Genomic DNA, 26,477 nt, shown 5'->3' on the forward strand with positions numbered 1-26,477 from the left:
CTATAAAAATAAAAGCTTATATAATTTATGTATAAAATAATACATTGAGATTCTAATATACATATATATTATATTATATATTATATTATATTTGACCCTGGACCACAAAACCAGTCATAAGTAGCCAGGGTATATTTGTAGCAATAGCCAAAAATACATTGCATGGGTCAAAATGATCAATTTGTCCTTTTTGCCAAGGTGAGACACTGCAGGTGAATAGGAAAAATCACCTTACTTACCCAGTTAATTGATTACATTGATAATTGCAAAAAATTTTGTATTACAAGTTTTCTAAAATGTTAGGTTTAAATATGCAAATGATGCATTATTTAATGAAATATGCACATATTTCATATATTTTTGACATATTAGATATTGTTTTTAAAGAGGGGATTTTGGGTATCTCATATTGTCACTCCATAATTCAGAAAAACTTAGAACAGTGTATTTTTTTTTGTATTTTTGGGGGAATAAAATTTTTTATAAAATCAAGCAAATTATATATGAACAAATCCCTTTGTAAAAACCTTCAGAATATAGACAGGAATGAAAATGTCAAGTTTTGTGTGTGTAAGTGCTACTGATGTGAAGATTTATGGCTCAGTGTAGGAGAAAAACCTCACTTTGAGAAAACGGCCTTTAAAAATATGTATTGTAATTGAAATCTATTGACACAAATGGATAAAGTGCTATAAAAGAAACACTTAACGGTGTCTTTTGGGTGTTTTCTTTCCAGTAGTTTGAAAAAACACTATGAAACACCAAAAAGCCCAAAATCTCAAACTTCACAGGTCAATGAAAAAACAGTGTTTTTGCCTGCAGTGTCTCCCTTTAAGTAAAGATCATGTTCCATGAAGATATTTTGTACGTTTTCTACTGTAAATGTATCAAAACTTACGTTTTGATTAGTAAAATGAACTTTATTTGGACAAATTTAAAAGCGATTTTCTCAATATTTTGATTATTGTCCTATCCTAACAAACCATGCATCAATGGAAAGCTTATTTATTCAGCTTTCAGGTGATATATAAATCTCAATTTCGCCAAAAAAATTATCCTTATGACTGGTTTTGTGGTTCAGGGTCACATATTATATTATATTTTTATTACAACATGGTCAAAAACTACTATATAAAACCCTTATATGGCTAAATTATGCTTGTCAGAACAAAATCATTCAAACAGAAGTTCACTATTATTAGCTTGCACCAGCTATAGCTTGACTTGTTGAACATATGTCTAGTGCCCTGAAAGTGGCCCCCTGACCTCTGACCTTTATGGGTCTTCAAATACAAGGCATCTATAGAATTCCCAAAAAAAAAAAAAACAGAGTCTGCGTTAGAGGAAGAAATTCCAGGGTTAAATGAAGTTCCCAGTACATAGCTGTTAAGTATTTTTGGTGACGATGTGCAGGAATATTCACATGCCTCTCCAGGGACATTTTTTCCGATGAGGCAAGAAAGTGCCTCTTCCTAAAATTTGGATGAGAAAATAGTCCACAGTATTTACTATCACTTTTTTATCAATTTAACATTTTCTTGCTAAATAAAAGTATAATTTAAAAAAAAAAAAAAAACGGGAAAAAATACTGACCCCAAATGCTGTTCTTTTTAACTTTTTATTCATTAAAGAATCATGAAAAAGTATCACAGGTTCCAAACAAATATTAAACAGCACAACTGTTTTTAACATTGATAATAAATCAGCATATTAGAATGATTTCTGAAGGATCATGTGACACCGAAGACTGCAATAATGGCTGATAAAAATGCAGCTTTGCGACACAGGAATAAAGTACATTTCAAAGTATGTTAAAATAGAATTTTAAATTGTAATAAAATTTCAGAATATTACTGTTTCTACTGTGTTTTTGACCGAATGTCATGTATCTAAGTGTGAGTATATACATTGCCATCCAAAAGTTTGGGATCAGTAAGATTTGTAATGTTTTTTTAAAGAAGTCATTTCTGCTCATCAGGGCTGCGTTTATTTGATTAAAAATGCAGAAAAAAACTGTAATATTGTGAAAATATTTTTGCAATTTAAAATAGCGTTTCTGTTTTAATAAACTTTCAAATGTAATTTATTCTTGTGATACAAAGCTGAATTTTCAGCATCATGACTCCAGTCTTCAGTGTCAGACGATTCTTCAGAAATCATTGTAATATGCTGATTTATTATCAATATTGAAAGCAGATGTGATGCTTAATATTGTTTTGGAACCTGTGATATTTTTTTTTCAGGATTTTTTGATGAATAAAATGTCAAAAAGAATGGAAAGAATGTAAAATACAAATGTTTTGTAACAATATACAGTACTGTTTAAAATTTGGGGTTAGTAATTTTTTTCTTTCTTTTTTTTTGTTTGTTTGAAAGAAATTAATATTTTTATTCAGCAAGGATGTGTTAAATTGATAAAAACCGATAGTAAAGACTTATATAGTTAGAAAAGATTTCTATTTTGAATACACGCTGTTCTTTTTAACTTTTTATTCATTATTAAATATTAAGCAGCACAACTGTTTCCAACATTGATTATAAATTAGCATATTAGAATAAATTATATTTTAAAGCATATTAAAATAGAAAACCACTATTTTGATTGCAATGATATTTCAAAATATTACTATTTTTGATCAAATAAATGGAACTTTGATGAGCATAAGAGATTATTGTTGGCTTGTTATGACAAAAATTACATAAACAAACAAGACAACAAGTTTAAAACAAGAAACCGCTGTATTAAGTCATATTGCAGCCAAAATAGTTTGCTGCCACTGTGAACCTAAAAAAGGACACTGTGCTAACCTCTGCTTTCAGCAGGTTTATGAGTTGGCTAAATCCGACACAACCTTCCTTAAGGGAACCTCAAATAGAGTTTAGGTGCTCATTATTGTCTGTACTGATTATAATTAACTTTATATAAAACAACAGGAGTGTTATACATCCTCATTTAGATAGCTAAGCAAACGTGTGTGTGTGTGTGTGTGTGTGTGTGTGTGTGTGTGTGTGTTGTTTGTGTGTGTGTGTGTGTTTGTTTGTGTGTTTGTTTGTGTGTGTGTTTGTTGTGTGTGTGTGTGTGTGTGTGTGTGTGTGTGTGTGTGTGTGTGTGTGTGTGTGTGTGTGTGTGTGTGTGTGTGTGTGTGTGTGTGTGTGTGTGTGTGTGTGTGTGTGTGTGTGTGTGTGTGTACCTGGTATTCATCACGTTGATCCCCACAAGGATAGGAATACCAGTAGATTTTGACCTTGTGGGGACATTTCTTAGGTCCCCATGAGGAAACAGGCTTATAAATCATGCCCAATTAGTTTTTTGAGGGAGTAAAAGTGTCCACAATCTCCTGTGAGGGCTAGGTTTAGGTGTAGGGTCATAGAAAATACGGTTTGTACAGTATGAAAACCACTATGCCTATGGAATGTCCCCATAAAACATGTAAACCCAACATGTGTGTGTGTGTGTGTGTGTGTGTGTGTGTGTGTGTGAAAGCCATGTAGCATCTCTGACTGCTTTCTCTGTCCTTGTAAGTGATGGAAAAGTGTGTTGGCGTGTTTGCGCAGGGTGGAACTACAAGGCTAATCTTGTCGGGCCTCAACAGCTTGTGTACATTAGCAAACCATCACTTTCCTCGGCTACTCGGAAGGCCTCCGGCGTTCCCTTGCTAAGAGTTTAATCGTTAATTAATAGAAGCCTATAAAGAGCGAAAGTGAAAGAAAACGCGAGGCGAAATCTCCCACGGAAAGGTCGATGTTCTGATATTGCCGCACACGGAAACACGCAAGGTTAATTATTGAAATAATGTCACAAAACTCATCTTGCCTGGCAGGCACAATTAATAGCCTTTAAAACTGCAATTTATTTCCTGCTACCTAAATTGAAGTTTAAAATCTGCAGCGGAGAGCGGATCGCTTTTTAACCATCTCACGCTGACCTTAATATAACGGATATAAATGAACGCCGCCCGGCCGGATAACCAGAGCGTCAGACCTCCAAATAGAGTTTCACACCGACCTGTCAGATAGATTAATGGGCAGGCCGTGTTTTTATATTTCGCTTAAATGAAAATCCTTCGCTCACACATGCACGGAAACTCTAGCGGAAAGCCTTCAGGAATTGCTGCAGTCAATCTTTTTAGCTTCCAGCTGAATGCAAGATGAAGATTTGAAATGTTACATCTCCATTAAGCAAACAAACTGGCATCCGCTGGGCCGCACTGATCCAAAAGAGCATTTTAATAATCTGTGATGCTCAGCGAAGACAAACTCAAGGCTAATTTGCTGTGTTTAATGAGCTGCGCTAGATGAAAAGCCTTGTGATGTTTAGATCTGAAGCCGGTTCGGATATTTGTTTTAAAGGAAACCTATTATGCCTCTTTTTACAATATGTAATATAAGTCTCAGGTGTCTCTAGAAAGTGTCTGAAGTTTCAGCTTTTTCAGTTTGAGAATGCCTATTTTGAGTGGAAGTAGAAACACTGTTTTCATGCATGTCTCTTTAAATGCCAATGAGATGTTCCATCCTGCCCTCTTTTCCAGAATAGGACTGTGCCTGTACAGCTTGTACCTCAGATACTTGCTAAAAAACATCTGTTTGGTTTTGATTAACATGTCTATCGCGCCAAATATACATTTATATACTGATATGCATTTTTCTGAGCACACACATCTGAAACACATGCACAGAAAGTGGCTGTCACATGACGTGAGTACTAAACTAAGTTCTCTTTCATGTTTTATGGCGCTTAAACTGTCAAATACTCACAAGTTACTGTTAAAAACACACATTTACAAAAACAGTCGGATATGTCTGTGAAGATAAACAACTGGGAAAGAAATCTTATGTTTATATTAGATCTGTGTGGCAAAGTTTTCTGAAGTTTTCTGAAGATTCCAAAGCAAAATCACTAAGCAACGTTGATGTTTTCCTCCAATTTTTTCTTAAGAATAATTACTATATTATTATTCACAATATAGCTATTTTTAATTTTATCTTTGTAATTAAAAATAAGAACAAAGATGCAAATAAACAGTAGTTTAAAGGGGTCATATGATGTTGCTAATAAACATAACGTAAACATAATACCATGTCTGCATTTGTGATCGTAGAAACGGAAAAAAAACACTGCTCTACAACGTACTTACAGGCTGTGAGTCAGACGCGCCAGACAGGTCTATATTAAGACCTACTGTAATGCATGGATCTAATATAATGTTACACATAAGATATTTCCCCAACCATTAACTAAACCTTCATGTAAAACATAACAGACTGTGTTTACGTAAATCTCGCCACCAAGACATATTTTGCAATAATGTACTTTATCGGAGAGTGTACGTAGTGCATGTAGCAGTCCAGAAGTGAGCAGAGAATAGATACCTATCTCAGAAAACATAAAAATAAAGATCATTTTAGATGATTGATTACTATTTTAGATCACTAGAAGAGGTTTTAATTAACTTATTTTTTGTGAAAACCTCAATTTCAACTAAAACGGACTGTGCGCATTCTGATTCATTTTGCCAGCAAGGGACACATATGCTGTAAATAAATCAATAAATCCCTTGGTTTCTTGTCCATTTTGAGACTGGGACTCTAAATAGTGTAATGTGCTCGTCTGTGCAGCCAATAACAAAACAGTTAGCATGCTTGGCTCAAACTTTCGCCATGGCGTTAGAACTGATACAGCGTTGTCGCTTGTGAAAACACAACACAGCGTGCAGATTAAAAGGTGGTAATATTATAATAAAATCCCCTTTTTACATCACAGGGGCAAGAAAATCTAACCACGCTCTGAAGCTTTCAGAGAAAGGCTTAGCAAAAATTGTACTGGGTTGTTCTTTTTTTCACATTTTCTGGGTTGGTAGATGCACCAGGGACAGACTTATAACACTTAAAACATGGGAAAAGTCAAATTTTCATGAAATGTCACTTTTAAATGTGAACACCAGTTTGCAAAAGTATGGGATCTTGTTTCATTTCCAAAACAAGCTTTTCAAAGAAGCTCCATAAACAAAAACATTACTTCTAGAATAATTTTGTCCGTCTCTTTGTGGTTTAGAGCTTCCTGTTATGTGCGTGTGTGTGCATGTGCGGGAAAGTTCATCCAAAGGTACAGCGGAAAGGACGGTAGTTTCGTGTTTTGCGCAAGAGAGCAGCTTTTCCAATATTCAACACGTTCTTGTGTGCGTTCTCTCTCCATCCCAGGTGTTCTTGTTGCTTTGCATAGCGGACTGGATGGTGCACTCGATGTGGAAAAGTGGAAAAGATCCGGACAGTTTCTCCATCCCGTATCTAACAGCGTTGGGTGACCTATTGGGAACCGCTTTTCTGGCTCTCAGCTTCCACTTCTTGTGGATCATCGGGGACCAGGACAGTGATGTGGGCGACTAAGGTCGGTCTTTGACCTTTAACGTAGATCAAACTATTCCATCCTTGCTGTCCTCACTTATTGCCTTGAATGGCTGCTTGTCGGATCGGGCATGTGGCAAATAAACAAACTTAGCATTTCTCTGTCAGTTCATGACTCTTAAAGTGCCAGATGATTTATAAGCTGCATTTATTAGATTTCGAAAGGCGGTGAAGGTTTTCCATCATCTCAAACAGGGTGATTTCTAGTGCATCCGGTACGAAAAAGCTTCTTTAATGCTCACTTCTACTCCATCCGTCGGGTTACTTTAATCGGCACTATTGCAGTAGAAGGACCAAAAACAAGATTGTCTTGGTAATTGTACTTTATTTATTTGTCTTTGTCTTTTTTAATTAACCATGTTGCTCTGTCATCTGCTTTGAGACTTGAGTCCACTTCCTCATGTTTGTCCAATCGAGTCAGACCATATTACAAGTATAGCCACACAGTTTTACTCAAGCAGTGCCAGATCGATTCATATAAACCTCTGTAATGCAGTTTGGAAGTTTGCTTTGTATTGCTTAATAGCGTAGAATAATAAACTAATATATATCAGCTTTGAGAAGAGGGAATAGTGAACTTGTTTAAAGAGAAACACAACAGTCTGTGTATCGATTGGAAATGTCAGACTTTCTTTTTCGGTCTCCAGCCACGTTCGTGTTTAATGGTCATGTATGCAACTAAATGAAAAGGGGTGAATGTGCAACATAGTCTTTTGTGTGTGTGTGTGTGTGTGTGTGTGTGTGTGTGTGTGTGTGTGTGTGTGTGTGTGTGTGAGAGAACATTTTTGTACATTGTTACTAAGGTGCCATGAACAGCATTTTTCTATTGGGAAGAAACGAGTTTCTACTGGCACCAATGGAGGATTCTTTGTTTCTTTTTTGCCATGCTTTTTTTGATACTCAAAATGTTTAATAAAGGTTTAATAAAAGTTTATGTCCAATATCTGTCAGTCTGATGTTTATTTTTTTTTCATCCGTTGGACTCCCGAGGCCCTAATTTAATTCTGTCAACTGTAATTACCTGCATATGATGTCTTGCGAACTGCAGGGACGCAGCGAAACCTCCCTTATCGGTTTAGAAACCACTTGCGCTTTTATGAGAAAGCTTTATGTACATTCAAACAGAAGGTATTTGCTTGCTGCGAAGCGTGAACCATAAAGGGTTTTTATTTGATTACAAAAGCACTGCCAAAAAAATACATCAGGCACTTCACGGTGTGCTCCTAAATTTTCTGCTTTACTCCACCTGTCAGCAGTTTTTTTTTAACTGAGCTTTTAAAACTCAGTAGCCAAGTTTGGAAATTGCATTTATGATTTGTCCATTATTATTTCTTTCACACATTAGCACAGCTTCTATATTTATTTAATTACCATTTATACAGCTGTTAAAATGCGACAAGCGTGCAAACACCTTCCAGACGTCACTTATCACTCACTGTTTCTGACGTGTGTAGTATATTATTGTCGACAATCTAAAACAAAAGGCCTCTGTGTGAGTGTTTGGGAGTCTAGACAGGCCATGTTAATGATGGTTGTTGAACTCTCCTGTCTTCAGGGTTTAATGGGGTTATTTGAGCGGTGTGCTGGATTGAGGGGGCCCTGAAACCTGAGCTTGCTCATAAACGGCCCCCGAATCGAGCCAGAGGGACCATGCTGTTGCATATTAGCACTCTATTAAAACAGAACCAATCCCCAAAAGCAGCCCACAGCCTCTGTGCCGTGATCCCTCATGTTCACCACTAACAACAAACAGGTCATCAAGCCAATTTACTGCTTATCAGAGCAATGACTTTTAAAACTGGCTTTGATTTTTGTGGGTTTTCGTTGTTTCCTGGCGGAAAATTCAAGATTTACATGGTCTGTACTTGGGCCAAGCTGATCTGAATGGTTTATTTGCTTGACTACCAAATGTTAGACCAGGTTTTGACCTGGTAGACCATCTTGGTCTACAGACAGTTGTTTTCTTTGTGCACAAAAGGTATTCTGGTAGCTTCATAACATTATGGTTTAACCACTGATGTCACATGGACTGTTTTAACAAAGTCCTTACTACATTTCTGGGCCTTAAATGTGTTAGTTGTGTTGCTGTCTATGCAGAGTCAGCCCTCGGATTTCATCAAAAATATCTTAATTATCTTCCGAGGATGAAAGAAGGTCTTACAGATTTGGTATGACATAAGGGTGAGTAATTAATGTCAGAATTTTCATTTTTGAGTGATCTATTCCTTTAAGGGCCCTTAAAAAAAAGGTTATGTATAAAACATAACCTTGCCTTTTTCCTCACAGTATAAGCAGCACTGAACTATGTTAATGAAGTCAGACTCAAGTCGACACAACACCCACTCTTCCATTACAACCTTTGCCATCGTAATCATCGAGTACATCTTAAAGATGGGATTTGGAGTCCTTTCTTGGCACAAGCACGAGAGATGAAAGTTAAATGCAAGCCAAAATGATGGTTTAGACTGAACAACTCCACTTCAATCAGATCTGAGGGACACTGGACCGTACAGCATGCTCTTTAGCCTCTGTGGTCACTTTTAGTTCTCCATTTGGACTATTTATTGAACATTTTTATTTTAACTGGCACTGTTTTGAAATGTGGCATGCCAGTTCAAGGATTTTTTATAGGAGCGTGCCAAAACACAAACCCCATTGACTTTTATTTTATAGCCAAAAACAGTTTAAATATTTTCAGAAATCTCATTGTGTTCTCCAGTAGGGCTGTAACGATTCTTAGATTCAATTCGAGTCGATTTTTAAAAATCGTCGATTGCATTTTGCCTAAGTAAGCGGCAAAATACCGGAAGTGGCGCATTCCACAGATGATAATCCATAAAATGCCTTATTAGACCGTTTTTTAAGGCTGAATGATATATTAAAACCATTTAAAAACATAATGCTATTGTAATTTCACAAACCCTGCGATTCTAATAAATAAATATAGCTAAGCGATGCAATTTTAATTTATGCGCTTTAATTATGTATGTCCATTTACAGTAAATGTGGCTTATCATTTACATGTGTGGAGCGTCTCAAACTCCTTATTTTTGTGAGTTTGGGTCTATTATAACGTTCATCTGGCAACAACATTTGCAATTTCTTTGGATTTATAAGGTAAATCCTTTATAAACCTAAGTAAACAAAGGATAATACATTATAATATGTGATAATGCTAACTGTTCATCGCGATTTCAAAATAAAAGCTAAACCCTTGAGAGTTTTCAGATTTTGATATCAACACATTCAAGAAATTACAGTGGCTGTAGCATTTTTGTCGTAAAGAAATAGACAAATATTAAAGATTAAGTGAACCTTTGAATTAAATGTTGTTTATTCATAATAAACAATCGTCAGGTCGTTGGCGCCCTCTGCAGTTTTTTGTTATAATTCGTAATATAACGTTACATTAGCTCTATTGTTTACAATACATTGTGTTTTAACAGTTTTGTTAATTAAAACCATGTGATTACTTGCTTTTAATACTTTATTTGAACTATTAGTGTTTCATTGCTTATATGTGTTTAAAGTGCCCCTATTATGCCATTTTAAAGGTAGTTAATATTGTTGTAATAGTCTCTTAAAACAGGTTTACATGTATGCAAGTTCAAAAAACACTTTAGTTTTCTCCAAAATTAGATTTATTTTTACCCCGTTTCTAAATGATTCCTAAACGACTCGTTTGAAGCAGTTCGAAGAATCAGTCTCTCTAAACCCCTCCTTTCAGTGAGCCCTCACTGCTGTGATTGGTCAGATGCTGCAGTCCTTTTGGATTGGTCTACCGCTACAGCGCAAAACGAAACGCCCATTGGCATAACTGAATGACAGCTGCGGAGACCTGTTAATGCATAGAAAAGATAGCCTCGATTTTACCCTATCAATTCGAGCCGGAGTCTGACGATGAAACTGTTGAAGTGTCACAGTCACATCGACAAGAAACTGTATTGCAAGCAAGACTGGAGCAGGACGTTTCTCAGTGGGTGTAATATGTTAACTGTGGAAAGTGCTTGCAATTTGCTTTTGTAAGCGAACCGGACACACCTCTACGTTGTGAACTTCAACACTGTACAATCCATAACACTGCGTTAAGCCATCGTTTATCATTATCATTACTTAAACTAATAAGGCAGACAGACAGTCAAGCTGCATCAATCACAAGACTTTTTAGACTACATTGCACTCACAGCTGAACAACAGAACTACAGAAACGCAAGTTCGCCGGTTACCAAGACATGTGCGGGGTTGTTACACACCATAACGTACACAAAGACGTATTTTGAACGATCGCTAGAAAATACAATTATTAATCATACTTACAGGTAGAAGTTCAGAGGAGCAAGCCGGTCCAAATAAACTGGGCACTGATCCATTTTTTAAAACCAAGCGTTTGGTGAATCTCGCGTTGTAACGTTACTCCCCAAGATTGGAAAAGCAGTCATCAGTAAAATGACGCGAACACAAAACAAGATTGGCATTAGACTGCTGAGGCGTTGAAAAAATTAATGTTAACCACTCATTCTTGATAGTTTCTCACAGGCTGTCACAGCACAGGGCGTCTTCTTGACATGATGTAATCCACGTGAAATGGTAGGCCTGCTGTTTGTGGGCGGGCAAGTTTGTTCGCGAAATTGAACGTGGGTGGACATTACGCAAATGTGTAGCTCGTGACGTGTGGCCGTTACAGAAAAAAGATTCGAATTGCTGACGACTCGTTTAGGCGAATGTGAGCCGACTCTTTTTTTTGTTAGACAAAAACTTTATTTATAGTGCACTGTCAGCGTCACAACTTTGCAGATAGTTTATGTTCACATACAGCTACATGACACACTACATGAAATATCATATTTGAAAAGGCATAATAGGGGCACTTTAAAGTAATTTTAAAGGCTTAGGTCTGTTTTTATTACCTCAAAAATGAATTATAATTATCTGATTAAACAGAATAATCGACCAATTACTCAAGTGCCAAAATAACCGTTAGTGGCAGCCCTATTCTCCAGACAAACCTGTCAGTATTTGCTAAATCCAGCCATGAGAAAGAAAGATGTCAGCGAAAGTTGTCATTCTCTGTCATGCTTAGATGCCAACAGAGAGCGGTTTCTGCCGTTCAGGTGTGAAATTCCTCTTCGACTGAAGCTGAAACGAAGGGTTGAAGGAGTTCAACTGTTGTGCAAATGGATTACTATGGATTAATCGAGGATACAGTACTGAGAAAAATCACTTCTTAGGGAAATGGATGCACGGAAAATCTTCTCAGCTGTGATTGAACCACAACCAATTTCATCCTTGGGAATTAAGGACTACTTCAGACGAAATGTCTTGCGAGTCTTTCGGTTTGGTTTTAGAACTCGGAGATTATACCAAATGATGGTAGTTTTGAGCTACGCCTGCATATTAGCAGTAAACAGCGTAGCGGTCCCTAAGGGAACAACATCTAACTTCCCACCAACATCATCATTTCAGCCTTTCATACGTTATAATGACAGAGAACCGCTGCCAACTCGACCCTGCACATGTTCGCTGAGAAAACCCAAACCCTATCGCAATGCCAAGTTTGATGTGGCTGAAGGACCTAATTCAGAGGATGAACTTCGCCCTGGTGGTAAATGATTTGGTGTATTCTGAGAGGTTACCGTGGAGGGCGGTGATGACCATAGCAGGTGCGGTAGCAAAATTGCATGAGAATCGCATATTCAGCAAGAAATAAACCCCGAAGCTCAGGATTTTTGATGTGAAGTTAGGCTTTGGCTGCAATCTCGCTTTTGACACCAAAGTGACAACCCGCTACCGAAGCGCACACACCGTACATGAATCTTTCTTCTCAGTGAAGTGACACACATTTCTCTGGCAAGCCGAAACGCAGATCTGTTGCACCTATGTGGCACAAAAGCTTGGCACGCTTTTGCGTTTCCTCTTCAAAGCTTCCACTTCAAATCTTGCTGGGATATAGCGGGGCGCTCATATAACCAAACACATCTGGGCTCACCGCAAGACCTGGGAGGCCCTGCAAGCACCGCAAGGTCAGCCATATTGTCAGAGACTCAAAACGTGGCCTTGCTAAGAGGCTAATAACTGGGTTCTTTGATATAGTAATGATGGGAATATTTAGTCTCGCAAAACCACACATTTGATGAATAAAGTCTAGTTTGCTTTGGAGCTTATTACATCCATTCTTGATCAGCATGTACTGGTAAAACAGAAAACCACTTTTCGATTTGTTTTTACATGACCTTTAAGGCTAATGTAAAATAATCAATAGAAAAAAACTAAAGTGGCAGTCCAAAAAACAAAAGACGTAACCAGAAGTGTGGAAATACACATACACACACACACACATATATAGACAGAATCTTAGGCTTGTGCATAACATATGTTTGTTATTTTATGGTAAATTGAAATTTATTTTAAGCCTCTAACCACAGCTACCATTTTCAGAAGCATATCTAATGACATTTGATTCTGTTAACAGTTCTCTCACATTCTTTCCTCAAAGCGTAAAATATTCAGTTTTTTGCACTACAGTTTACTGCAAAACCACTTGTGAATCTATTGAATCATAAACATACAGCACAACCAGTGTGTTCCGTTTCCTGAACAATGACTCTTATAAATCGATTCTTTTTATTAATCATAAACACAGAGAGCGGAACTACACTCTTAAAATTAAAGGTGCTTCACGATGCCATAGAAGAACCTTTTTGTCTAAATGGTTCTATAAAGAACTTTTAACATCTGAAGAACCTTTCTTTTCACAAAAGGTTCTTTGTGGCAAAAGAAGGTTCTTCAGATTATAAAAAGTACGAAAGAGATGGTTCTTTAAAGAACCTTTGACTGAAGGGTTGTTTGTAGAACCAAAAATGTCTCTTCTATCTATGGCATCACTGTGAAGAACCTTTTAAAGCACCTTTATTTTTAGGAGTGTAGTGACAGTGACTCTAATGAGTTGATTCATTTAATGAATCATAAACATAGAGCGCAACCAGTGTATTCATTTTCCTGAACAATGACTCTTATGAGTCAATTCTTTTTAATGAATCATAAACATAGAGTGCAACCAGTATATTCTGTTTCCTGACCAATGACTCTTATGAGTCAATTATTTTTAATGAATCATAAACATAGAGCACAAGCAGTGTTTCCTGATCAATGACTCTTATGAGTTGATTCTTTTGAATGAATCATAGAGTGCAACCAGTGGCGTTCTCTTATAAGTTCATTCTTTTTAATGAATCATAAACATAGAGTGCAACCAGTATATTCCGTTTCCTGACCAATGACTCTTATGACTCAAATCTTTTTAATGAATCATAAAAATAAAGCGCAACCAGTGTATTCCATTTCCAGAACAATGACTCTTATGAGTTGATTCTTTTAATGAATCAGAAACATAGAGCGCAACCAGTGTTTCCTGATCAATGACTCTTATGAGTTGATTCTTTTGAATGAATCATAGAGTGCAACCAGTGGCGTTCTCTTATAAGTTCATTCTTTTTAATGAATCAAAAACATAGAGTGCAACCAGTATATTCTGTTTCCTGACCAATGACTCTTATGAGTCAATTCTTTTTAATGAATCATAAACATAGAGCACAAGCAGTGTTTCCTGATCAATGACTCTTATGAGTTGATTCTTTTGAATGAATCATAGAGTGCAACCAGTGGCGTTCTCTTATAAGTTCATTCTTTTTAATGAATCATAAACATGGAGTGCAACTAGTTTATTCTGTTTCGAACAATGACTCTCATGAGTCGATTCTTTTAATGAACCCGTAAACCTAAAGCACAACCAGTGTATTTTGTTTTCTGAACGATGCCTCTTAAGAGTCGATACTTTCTAATTAATCAAATGCATTAAATTTACTATTAACCGTTTTATGTTGTACAGCATTTAGCGTGAGACTTCAGTGTATTTATTTAGCATTTATGCCAACTCTGAAATGTTTTTTAAACAAAATGATCTCTTTTGGCAATGGAATTGCATTTTATTACCCTCAGAAATAGTAAATGAATCATTAATTGATCTGTTCAAGAACCAATTATTATGATTCCCATTCCTATGCATGAACATGACTTGTTCTCATCTTTTCTTGGCATGGCTGGCACCAGTCTCAACCAGCTGAGCAACAGTAGCCATAAATAGTTTCAAACTGCACACAAACTTCGAAGTTGTTTATCCAAAGGTGAGGGATCACATTCAGCCTCTACTTACTTTGAATAAGGCCCATTAAAACCCCTCAGGATTTAAAGAACATTGTAATTGAACAAATCCCCTATAAGAAGCTGTGAGCAGGGCAGGATCTAAAAAAAGATTTGGTTTTTCTTTAGATCATCTTATCATAAAATGCTGGAAACCATAGCAAATGAGGAGGAACAGCTGTGTTAAAAAGATCCCTTAAACAACCGAAAACATTTTCACTCAAGTTTAATGATTGTGTGGAGACACAGACAGTGACAAATTGGCCACTAAGGGTTTCAGTTTCAGCTTTATTGAGAAAACAGAGATAGAGAGAGAGAGTGTGTGCGTGTGTGAGCGCGTTCTCCAGGGAGCGCATTGATCCGACAGTTCACTTGGTTTGAATTTTTCCCATTTACAGTGCGAGGGTCCGACCCAGTGACCCGGCAGAGTCCATCCTGAATACAGAGGAGGAATAAATAAATAAATTAAACTGCGGATACTTCGAGAATGAGCTCGAGAAAGCGAGCAGACGCTAACTGAAAACAAATACAGCAATGTTGACCCAATGTAGACACTGATTATTAAACAGGCACATACAGGTAATCCATGTGAGTGGATGGTAAAGTTAGCTAAATGTGATAAAACCTGCATCTGGGGAAGTGCTCAGCTGGAAACATAAATAAAGGAAATCATGTTTTGTCTTTCTAAAAATGAAAAATGCCACATGCAGCGTGACTGAGCTGTGCTGCATGTGATAGAGTGACAGTTTGAAAGGCACTGTGCCTGCTAATGTGGGCGCTAATGCGTGTATTAGCGTGGCTGTCGTGTGGGCGCTAATGAGGCTGTACCGTGTTTGTTGTTACAGAACAAATGAAATAAACAGTATAAACCGAGAAACCATTCAGGCATGCTTTGTTTTCAGAGCTGATGATTCAAAAATGAAGTTCAGGCTTGAGTGATTCGTTTCACTTCAGATTCATTTCCTGTTCTGGCGTAGAGCAGAGATTTGAACAGACTAGATAAAGGTTTTATGTGTTTAAATTTATCTACTGGAATTTCTGGCATGAGTTTTTCTCCTAACCAGCCAGTCTGTTACCATAATTAGGCTACTAAATGACAACTCGGTTCAAAGAAATGTGTTTTGTAATTACTGGTTTTTCATGGTAAGAATTCTAATCTTTTTAAAGCTTCTTTCTTTCTTTTTTTCAGGCAGGATAAGATTTAGAAACAGCAGCGTGAGAGGTTGATAATGTGGCTTGGCTTTAAAAGATTTTTTCGTCTTGTTTGCAACGTTTTAGCCCCTGTGCCACAAGTGTGTGAGTGTGTGTGGTCTTCATTAAAAAGCCTGCTCTACAGGACTTAAAATCCTGCTAATCAGCACTCACTCATTCAGGTCAAATAAACCCAGGATTTTTTCCTAAAAAGCAAAGAGATGTGGGAGGGAGAGTGCTAAAAGAAGCCTTTAGCTAGAGTCAAGATATGCTACAAACACATTGAGATAAAGCAGTCGGACGCACCCATTTGTGGCCAATTGTGCACATAAATAAGCAATTTTTATAATTTTCGAGCACCGTCAAAGCAAATTAAGATCATAAAAGACGGCTTGCTAAATTAAAGGCTGTTCCTTTGAACTCAAATTGGGAAAGACGTATAAATCATCTAATGGATGGAACAGATTTGCCTGCTTTTTCTCTCTCTCTCCGTCTCTTTCAAACGCACACCACTGTGTGAAACTTTCCCATGAGAACAGCTCAGAAAACAAAGTCCTGCCCGTTTCCGATACACCCGTCACAAAACAACCAGCGAGGTATCCCAGCAACAGTGTTCTGCATAAAAGGCGTGAAAGAATATGAGCGAATTATGACAATTAAACCTCAGAAAGTCTCTAGCTCTAAGCTGATTTCCTTCCCTGGAAACAAAACATTAAGTCTTTCTCATCTCTATTTCACACAGTAATTCAAACATTAGAACGTGCTGCTCGCAGCAACTTTTTCCATTATAAACAAATACAAAATGAAACAAAACACCCGAAATCCTTACTGAAGACCATCCGAGGGAGGAGGGGTTGTGGGAACAGTGTGCTTGAGGCCGACCCGCAGTGACCTCTGACCTCCTGACTGCTACAGATGCTCCCTGACTGACCCAGTGGGCGGAGCCCCCTGCCTGTCACTCACATTTAGACACGCCCCCTTCAGGAAGGCACCATTCAATGCCTCTTATTTTAGTGTGCACTTTAAATATGCACCGTATAAATACACACACACAAAGGCCGTCTGAGTATGGGAGAGAAGCGAGGGAACTTCCAAAGGGAACATGAAATTAGAAGTGGGGAATTGAAGTCTGATTGTATCTCGAGTCTTATTATTAGTCTAGGCGCTCCTTTCTGTGAAGCTGCAATAATGGCGGCAGCGGCTGGCTGAGTATATTAATAGATAAACCGTTTGAGCAGGTGTAGCTCAGAATCTGTCATATTGCTTTTGATGTTTGGAGCCTTTACATTGAAAATGTACAATTCGATGGGCAAATACATCAGACTTTCAAAGTGGTCTGCATTTGCTGACTGAGAGCTCCTTAGCCATCTCGAAATTAAGCAACCGTCCCTGCGGAATATAAATACAATTTTACATTTGAGTGCTCAGTTGATTCCCCCGCCTGTGTCTTGTGGCCAAGGCCCTTCTCCCATTGCTCAACCTTGTTGAGCAAGCTCGGAACGTGTGCGCAACTGCGTACGTGTGTTTACTGCAGTTTTAGGTAGTTGGGAATAGAATAGTTGAACATTAGATAGTCCAGTTTGTAGAGTTGGTACAGCTGGCTTTGCTGAAGAGAGCTGATGTTGTTGAAAAACATGGCTGCCATTTGGTCGGTGGTACGAGTTGATTTGGCATACGTCGGGAAGCGCAAGGAGTCGCCCTCCCCTGCCAGTTTGAGCACGTAGTTGGCGTCTTCCTCCAGAGTCTCGTACTTGCCCACCAGGTCGTAGTGGATGTGGCAGGGGTGGCAGAGCGAGTAAACCGTCTGCCAGTGTTCGTTGAGTGGAGCTTCCCTCTGAGTGCCCGGGTCCACCAGGTACTCCGCAAACTCTTGGAACTTCACATCAGCACCGCTCTGCAGCGCCTCGGTGGTTGCGTTCTTCCGGTATCGTCGTACGATCTTCGTCCCGTAGCGTTTATGAAACGAGGTGTTGTAGCGAAGCGTGAACTTGTTGCGGTAAGCCGACACCAGCCGCTCAAAGGGCTCACGCACAAAAAGGAACTTGAGGTAGCTCTTGAGCCGGTGGTTGATGTCGGGAATGCTGTACTGGTTGAGGGTCTTGAGGTTCGAGGGCACATGTGCCTCGTTGGACGGGATCTCCATGGGGTCACTGTACTTGCCCCGGCCGCTTAGCACCATCATGACCCGCTTCCAGTTGGTGCAGGCCACCTTGGGGACGTAGCAGTAGATGAGCTCATGGTCATCATCCACCACTAGGTGCTTGAGGTCACTGGGAGTCAGGACGCGCCGCTTGCGGCTCGACGCGCTGTGGGCACGGCACGTGTCTGCCACCTGATCCCGACGGGCCTGGTGCAACACCGCCGCCGCAGAGAACTCAGCCTGGGAAAGAGAAAAATAAAAGGGTTATGGTAACAATTAAAAAACAAATAAAGTAGGTCAGGGATGCCCAAACTCGGTTCTGGGGGGCACCCCTGAAGTAGGTCAAACAGTAGAGCAGAGGTTCTCAAATCTAGCCCTTAAGGTCCACTCTTCTGCAGAGTTTAGCTCTTTAATCAACTCACCTGCCTGTAACTTTCTAGTGATCCTAAAGACCTTTATTAGCTTGTTCAGGTGTGTTTGATTAAAATTGGAGCTAATCTCTGAAGGAAAGTGGATCTCGAGAGCCAGAGGTGAGAAACCCAGCAGTAGAGCATAGCTCAGGGGTCCTGCTTCTGGAGGGCCAGTGTCCTGCGGAGTTTAACTCCAACTAGGTCCACACTTGGCTGACAGTTTTTAGTGAGTCTAAATATCTTGGTTAATTTAATTCAGGTGTGTTTAATTAGGGCTGGAACCAAAGGCTGCAGGACAGTGGCACTCAAACTCTGTCCTGGAGGGCCGTTGTCCTGCAGAGTTTAGATCCAACTTGCTTTAACACACCTGCCGGGAAGTTTCTAGTATGGCTAGTAAGAGCTTGATTAGTTGGATCAGGTGTGTCTAATTGGATTAGAGCTAAACTATGCTGTACACTGGCCCTCCAGGACAGAGTGTGGGCACCCCTGAAGTGGGTCTAACAGTAGAGCAGGGGTTCTCAACTCTGGCTACCGAGATCCCCTTTTCTGCAGAGTTTAACTCCAACCTTGATCAAACTCACCTGCCTGTAACTTTCTAGATGATTAGCTTGTTCAGGTGTGTTTGATTAGGATTGGAGCTAAACTCTGCATAAATGTGGATCTCTAGGGCCAGAGGTGAGAAACACAGCAGTACAGCATAGCTCAGGGGTGTCCAATTCAATATAGCACCGATACATTTGCCCCAAAGTTTCTAGTGAGTCTGATATCCTTGGTTTCTTTGATTCGGGTGTGTTTAATTACGGCTGAGGTTAAACTTTGCAGGACAATGGCTCTCCAGGAACAAGTTTGGACAACCCTGGCATAGCTATAGCGATGGGTTTGATTTTTAGGGAATGCATGAACTGATAAAATGAAGACATTCAATGCAATGTTAAGTCGATTTGGATAAAAGATTCTGCCAGATGCATAAAAGTGAATATAAATGTAAAAGACTCATTTCCCATGTGCCATTTAAAGCCCTATAAAGACTGTAAATCAGCAGGCTGCCATAAAGGGAAAAGTTTTGTACCAGACAGTATTATTAAAATCTTATTTTAAATCCTCTACAGCAGGGACACTAAATTCTGTTCCTGGAGATCTCCCGTCCTGCCAATTTTGGTTTTAACCCTTTAACATTCAGTCTATTTAATTAGAGTAACTTAACTTTGCAGGAAGGTGGATCTGCGTGAGGAAAATATTAAAGGGAACTCCGGGTATTAAGACTTGTATGGCTTAATATAACATCACAATGTTCATTGTATCAGTATGTTATTTTCCGAGTTGTGTTGTGGTAAAAATGGCAACAGGTATGCCTTTTTCATGTAATCAAAATAATGGAGCCCCCATAGTCCAAAATGTGTATAAAACAATGTGATTTTTTTTAGATAACCTAAATCTTTCATGGGTTTTCTACTACATATTTTAGTAAGAGACATCATTTACGTTATATTAAGCCATACACGTAAATAAATAATTGACATTTATATTATCACTATACTGTAGCCATAGCAAATGATTAAAATCTTAAGACTGTTTACTTTGTGTTAAGCTGATTTAGTTTTTCTACTTTTTTCTAAGATACTGTGCTTCATTTTGGATAAATTGTAACTGCAATCTTTGCAGATAAAACAATCCCTGAATGCATATTTCTAAAAATACTTTCCAAAAGAGTTAAATCTAATTGAAATACAGTATTTTGACCAATATTTGTGCATGATATTTGTATGCTTTTTGTTATTGGCTTAGCGTCATGTAAGTCTTCCAGCGAGCCATGCTATTTTGTGGCATTTATCCTATTAAAGAGCGCTCTTAAAACCCTGAATGTCTTCCACTCTGTAACAAAAGCAGTGAACAAACACCATCTCACCACATCAAACAAACCCAAGACTTGTGAAAAGCTCTACAGAAGGCCTGAGGCAGTGAAAGCGGAGTCTTGCTGAGCTGTGTTGACCCTTCCCTCAATCTGCTCAACAGGAGCCAAAAGCCAAAGGTCAGTCTTACAGGTCAGTGGTAAATTTATGACTAACAATGCAGTATTTAGCATATATGCATTAGGTTTTCTAGTATTTCAAACATGCATTGGGATCTGTCTGTGTATCTATCTATCTATCTATCTACGCTCAAAACTTTCAGAATTTCACTTTTTGTGTGAACTATTCCCATTCGGGTTCTTTAGTAGCTGAAATCAATATCTCTATAGCTCTAGTTTCACTCGGTTTCATCAAGTTTCTTCATGTTAGATGTAATCTAACATTTACAAAGAGAACAGCACTATACACTTCTCCAGAATCATTATTCAAACCTACAGCCACCCACATACTCTGTCTCTTGCTCTGTGTGTGTGTGTCTCTCAGCCTCTTTCGCTCTCTTTTATACACGCCCACTCTCATCAGTTTAAGCGCTCTACTCCAGTGGAATTTTCCCAGAGTTTGTGGCCAGTATCTGTGCCGACAGGTTCTAAGATTCCTGAATAAAGTGCCATTGCATCACCATTTTAGCACATAAATTAATATGGAAACCGAAATTATGTTTTTGCTAGACTATACAGAACGTAAAATCAGGTTGTGTAGATGTTTATTCTTAAAGGGAACCCTGTGTTTTAAGACTTGTATGTCTTAATATAATGCAAACGATGACTCTTACTGAAATATGTAGTGGAAAACACATTAGAGATTTACGTTATTTAAAAAACTCCACAGCATTTTATACATATTTTGCACTATGGGGGCAGCATTATTTCGATGACGTGAAATAGTTGCACTCGGTGAGCTACTGGCGCTACCTGTTGTACATCGATCACGTGGGGGGGACAGTATGGTCATGTGACCCAAAGGTGATGTTCATACAGTATAATACATTCTGTTTACATTCTGTTTACAAGAGCAACAAGATTTGAAGCTCATGGCAGACGCCCAAGAGATTCGCGCTGTGATTGGCTAAATGTTACTTCACTCAAATCTAAGTAACAAATCAGAGACCAGGGGCGGAAATATTGACGCTAGGTCAAAAAAAGCGCGGGGGACAGAATCACCTGTTTCTAAAAGTGAGGGGGACGTGTCCCCCCCGGTTGCTACGCCCCTGTCGCCAGGCATTTACATCAGTGATGCGCGGGTAACGGGTTGATCCAAAATCCAAAACAGAGTCATCCAAAATAATGGTTGTTTGAAATAAAGATGACAATTAAACCTTTGTAGTTTGTATAGTACTAGACTATTTCTATGAAATACATAGACCTACACTTTATTGGCTGAATAATATTTACCTTTTGAATGTTGAGCGCTATGTTGAATAAATGCTGACGCGGGACAAAATGCCCGATTTCCAACACGTTGAACTGATCAATGCCATTGTACCATTTTAACAGGCTACAGTACTTTTAAACGCATATAGTAATGTCAGTTTTATGTATTTTCTGAGAGGGGGTGGGATTTTTGTTGGGAAAGTCGCAGGAGAGACACACACTTCGATTAGACTGGATAAACACATGCAGCATCTTAAATTGTTAAGAAAATGTTATTCCTAATAAATGTCCAATGCTTCTCTTTCTTTTTGGAATTATTAGACACATTTCACTATGTCTTTTCAAATGCCTAGGTCTGTTTAATTTCCTTAATTATAAAATTTCTAGCACTATTTTAAACGTTTATTCAAGCAATAACATATAAATGATCTCATGTATATGCTTGTTTAAAACCAGGGATTAAAAACGAATTCCAAGTAAAAACTGTATTTTTTCTTTACATTTCCAGAGAGCGAAACGAATGAAATTAAACATTACTTAATAAATTCAAGGCACTATAATTTCCTTATTCATTTGATACAACTATTATAGCTATACAATTAATATATATAAAATAATATTATTTTGTCATATTCATAATTCCTGAATTTATCTATAAAAACTTCGTTTTGAATTGCATTCATTATGTTTGTATAAGAAAATTCGTTAACCTAGCCTATTAAGTTGATTCTTGATAATTTTTAAAAGAAGTTAAAAGTTAAGAAAAAAGGAATAAGCTTGTAGTCTATATATTATTTATGGCTATAGGCTAATCTTTTTCTAAACTCTTATTACACTGTAGATCGAAATAAAAAAATTCTTGATCGTATTTAATCGTGTAGAATCATTGACATAATTTAGAGTACTTCAAAAACGAAACTATTTAAATCTGTATAAAGGAAAGACAAAATAAATCACAACAAGAACAATCTGTATTTTTCTTGTAATCAAGAACATTTATTTTGACAAAATTACCTAATTAATGCCAAATGATGTTTGACAGTGAACGAATCTCCACCGCATATAGCCGCATATAATCGCTGGTGTCAGTCGCAAATATTAGACAGGAAGCGGGTCGGGTACAATAGTTTCTTTCTTTCTTTCTTTTTTTTTTTTTTTTTTTTGCGGTCCGAGTTGCTTTAGTTGAAAACGTCGGTCGGATTAGGGTTGTTTATACATTGACCCGCGCATCACTGATTTACATTAGTTAACAACATTTATTGTGATCTTAAAATTATATTTAAAGGAAAATAAAATTTCACTCCTCAGGGGCCCTCCCCCCACTTGGGGCCCTGGTAATTTAGTCCCCCTTTTCACCCAACTACGACGCCCCTGGCCAGGATGGCATCTAGCATTTCTTGTCTCTGCCATTTGTAAGCTCTTTCAGTAGTGGTTTACTAAAAGCCTCAAAGGCATCAGGGCTAAAGTGGAAAGAACAAAGACGCAGGTCTTTAGGAGGTTTTATTCGTCCACAGGCATCTTCCCATTCTTTTCTCCGTTTCTTATTGCTATAAAAGCAGTGAAGACTTACATCGATTCTCTCATTGCCCTTCAACTGAAAATTACAAACAAAAGCCACACAATGTGGCATCTTATCAGTATTTTATTTTCAGAGTTGTGTTGCAGTAAAAATAAAAACAGGTAGCGCCAGTAGATCACTGAGTGCAACCATTTCACATCATTGAAATAACGGCGCCCCATGGTCCAAAATATGTATGAAATGATGTGGATTTTTTAAATAACGTAAATCTAGAATAGGCTTTCTACTACATATTCCAGCACAAGCCATACATGTCTTAATAACCTGTGTTCCCTTTAAAGGGACAGTACACCCAATAATTCTGTCATGTATTCTTCCGCAGTCTTCATCAGCTTTCAATTTCAGTTTCCAAAGTTAAGCGATAGACAGAATGAAAGAATTCATCACAATGAATAATCATAATGAAATTACCTCTCTCTTCCACTCAGTAGCTCTGTAAAATTGTTGAAACTACACACTGAGCCTCATCAGTAGCAGGCGAGTGTCTGTATTTGGCAGAGCCGTTCAAAACGCTGAGAGCTTTTCTGGGAAGCGCAGTCTCTTTATACATACACATAGCTAATGATATAGTGTCCACTCCAGTTCCTGCAGACACGTCAGGACTTTGGTAATAGAAAACCTTGATATAAAAGGCAGAGCGGATTTTCCCGCTATCGGCCCTGAACTCCATTATGCAGGGGTATAGATAGGAGAAATGGGGTCGTGAGAGGTAAAAAAGGAGGTGAAGAGCGGTAAATGTGAGGCAAATTAAAGTTGGATGGCTTCTGGTTTAGCCACTTCTCTCTTTCGCTGAAAAACCTCTGCAGGTCCATTTTCTACAAACCTGTTTTCTGCTATTTTTCATGCCATCCTCTCTCTTCTCCCCTCTCTCTGATCTGTAACGCAATCGACCATGGCATCTCCACAACCGTACGTCCACAGGGCCGGTTCAAAGCACTGAGTGTGTGTGATCGTGAGCTGAGTGTAAAGAGGGCTAACAACAACTACATTTCACATGTTCAATCAGTTTGTGTTTGGGATTCAAAGTCATTTAACAACAAATGTGACTCTCAAATAGTGTCTCAATTGACAAAAAGTGTTTAATAGTGTCTAATGGATAAATAACTGAAAAAAAAGTCACAATATGAATAATGCCCGTAATCATAGTGATAGTGACGAAAGTAAATATCACACATTATATCTGTGTAATACTAGAAAGTAGTGGTCAAGTTATATATTACAAATTAGCTGCGGCATGTTATAATCAGTTACTTTTATATTTTTTTAAATAAAGTATTTAATTGTTAAAACCATTTTAAATGTATTTTAATAAATTTATAGGATTATAAGTTTATATGTTAAAAATAAAAAACATAATAGGATTTCAGAATAGAATCAATGAGAAGTTGCTGTATTTTGTTAAGTTGGAATAATTTGATTTATAATAATATTAAATTTCAAGTTATAATAGATTATTTCAAATATTATTTATAATAAATACATCATTATGCAAAAAAATCATTTTGTTGCGTCTTAATATAGGCTAAATAATTTCTTACAGAGATTTTTTTATATTTAAGTTATTTTTCAGATTGATTATTTTTTTGTTTTTTAATTGAAATTATTAAGCTAAATATTATATAAAATAAATAATATTTTTATTGTAGCAATGTTGTTTTTTTCATATTGATTAATTGATAAAATACATTATTTTAAAAAATATTTTATTGCAGAATAAGTGCAATTTTTTTATTAAGTTCAAATTATTTTTCAAACTGATGAATTTTTCAATTATTAATTTGTTTGGAAGTAAATGGTACATAAAATATTTTGTATAAATATTTTTATTGCAGCAATGTTGTAGAGCTTAAACAATTTGAGCTTCATTTTAATTATTTATCCATTATCTACTTATATACATTAAAAAAAATAATAATAATTATGTAGCATTGTGCAAATGTTATTTATTGTTCAGTTAAATCCTGTAAAATAATACATATACACTTCTGTTCAGAAGTTTGGGATCAGTAAGATTTTTAATTGTTTTTTAAAGAAGTCTTTTCTGCTTATCGAGGCTGTGTTTATTTAATTAAAAATAAAGAAAAAACTGTAATATTGTGAAATATTATTGCAAATAAAAATAGTGGTTTTCTATTTGAATATACCTGAAAATAGAATGTATTACTTAGAATGAATAAATCGTTAAAAAGAACAGCTTTTATTATTTTCTAACAACATACACTATACCAAATTAATACTTTTATTCAGTAAGGATGTGTTAAATTGATAAAAAATGTTAATAAAGTCTTATTGTTAGAAAAGATTTCTACTTTAAATTAATACTGTTCTTTTAAAATTTTTGTTGATCAAAGAATCCTGAAAAAAGTATCAATATTAGGTTGATAAAAAATCAGCACATTTGAATGATTTCTGAAGGATTGTGACACTAAAGAGTTTGACCACTACTAGAAAGTATTTACAGTAAAAGGATCTGAACATAGTTTCAAGTTCGACTTCAGAATATTTAAGTGAGTCACTTTGTTTATAAAATTTGGTTGTTTATAACTGAACCATGTGTGAACACCAACCTATCTAGTGTCTACCGTCCACTAGCTTTATTATCCATTCCTGCCTGTTTCTCTCCCGCGCTCACACAGATCCAGCATCAATCTTCAACACGCACTTTCACCTCGTTATCACAGAGCAGACAAGGATGCTAAGATATATGGGCTCTCCCTCGGTCTATCTTTCTTTGTTTCTCTCTCTCTCTCTCTCCCTTCTCCCTTCACTATCTCTCTCAGACAAAAACACACGTTCACATGGTGCTCTGTCAGTCTGTAGACGCCCTGAGCTAATTTATTCCCAGCACACCAACCCAGCTAGCTGCTCTCCACCGCAATTAGATAGCTGGAATGCATTCACATTACAATAATACCAGAACGACTCACACACACACAGATGCCCGCTGAAACTCTGGCAGAGCTTTGTGGGAAAGAAAAACAGACATATTTGCATTCAGTAGCAAAATGCATTAATAAAGATTGAGCATACAATAATTGAGAAACAAATATGTCTAATGAGTAAAAGTGAGTAGATGTGTATTCAACTGGTCATGGGATGTTTTATTAGGTGACTGATATGATTTTAACCATACTTTTTTTCCAAAATTACCCTTAATTTCTTCACGTGTTAGATTTTAATGAGGAAAAAATGACTGCGCGCACCTTTAATGAGATTCAAATCACACAGTAAAACACAGCTGGCAGTAGCCTGCGGTAATTGTAACATTTTGTCAGGTCG

At 37.4% G+C, this 26,477-nt stretch overlaps 2 protein-coding genes across 3 annotated transcripts in view; one reads left to right on the plus strand and one right to left on the minus strand.

Annotated features, from left to right (window-relative positions):
* Positions 1-7,338, plus strand: part of slc41a2b (solute carrier family 41 member 2b) — a 46,230-nt gene extending 38,892 nt beyond the window's left edge. The window contains exon 11 of the mRNA XM_073838036.1: positions 6,199-7,338. Coding sequence (XP_073694137.1) covers positions 6,199-6,384 — 186 coding nt within the window. The 3' untranslated portion in view covers positions 6,385-7,338. The remainder of the gene's footprint in view (positions 1-6,198) is intronic.
* Positions 7,339-14,866: 7,528 nt separating this feature from the next.
* The window catches only part of chst11 (carbohydrate (chondroitin 4) sulfotransferase 11), a 67,606-nt gene continuing 55,995 nt past the window's right edge, over positions 14,867-26,477 (minus strand). For both annotated transcript variants that reach the window (XM_073838616.1, XM_073838615.1), the window contains exon 3: positions 14,867-18,169. In XM_073838616.1, the coding sequence (XP_073694717.1) occupies positions 17,315-18,169 (855 nt within the window). In that variant the 3' untranslated portion in view covers positions 14,867-17,314. The remainder of the gene's footprint in view (positions 18,170-26,477) is intronic.

This window comes from Garra rufa, chromosome 4 (assembly GCF_049309525.1).
Source record: "Garra rufa chromosome 4, GarRuf1.0, whole genome shotgun sequence".
In the NCBI taxonomy this organism is placed as follows: Eukaryota; Metazoa; Chordata; class Actinopteri; order Cypriniformes; family Cyprinidae; genus Garra; species Garra rufa.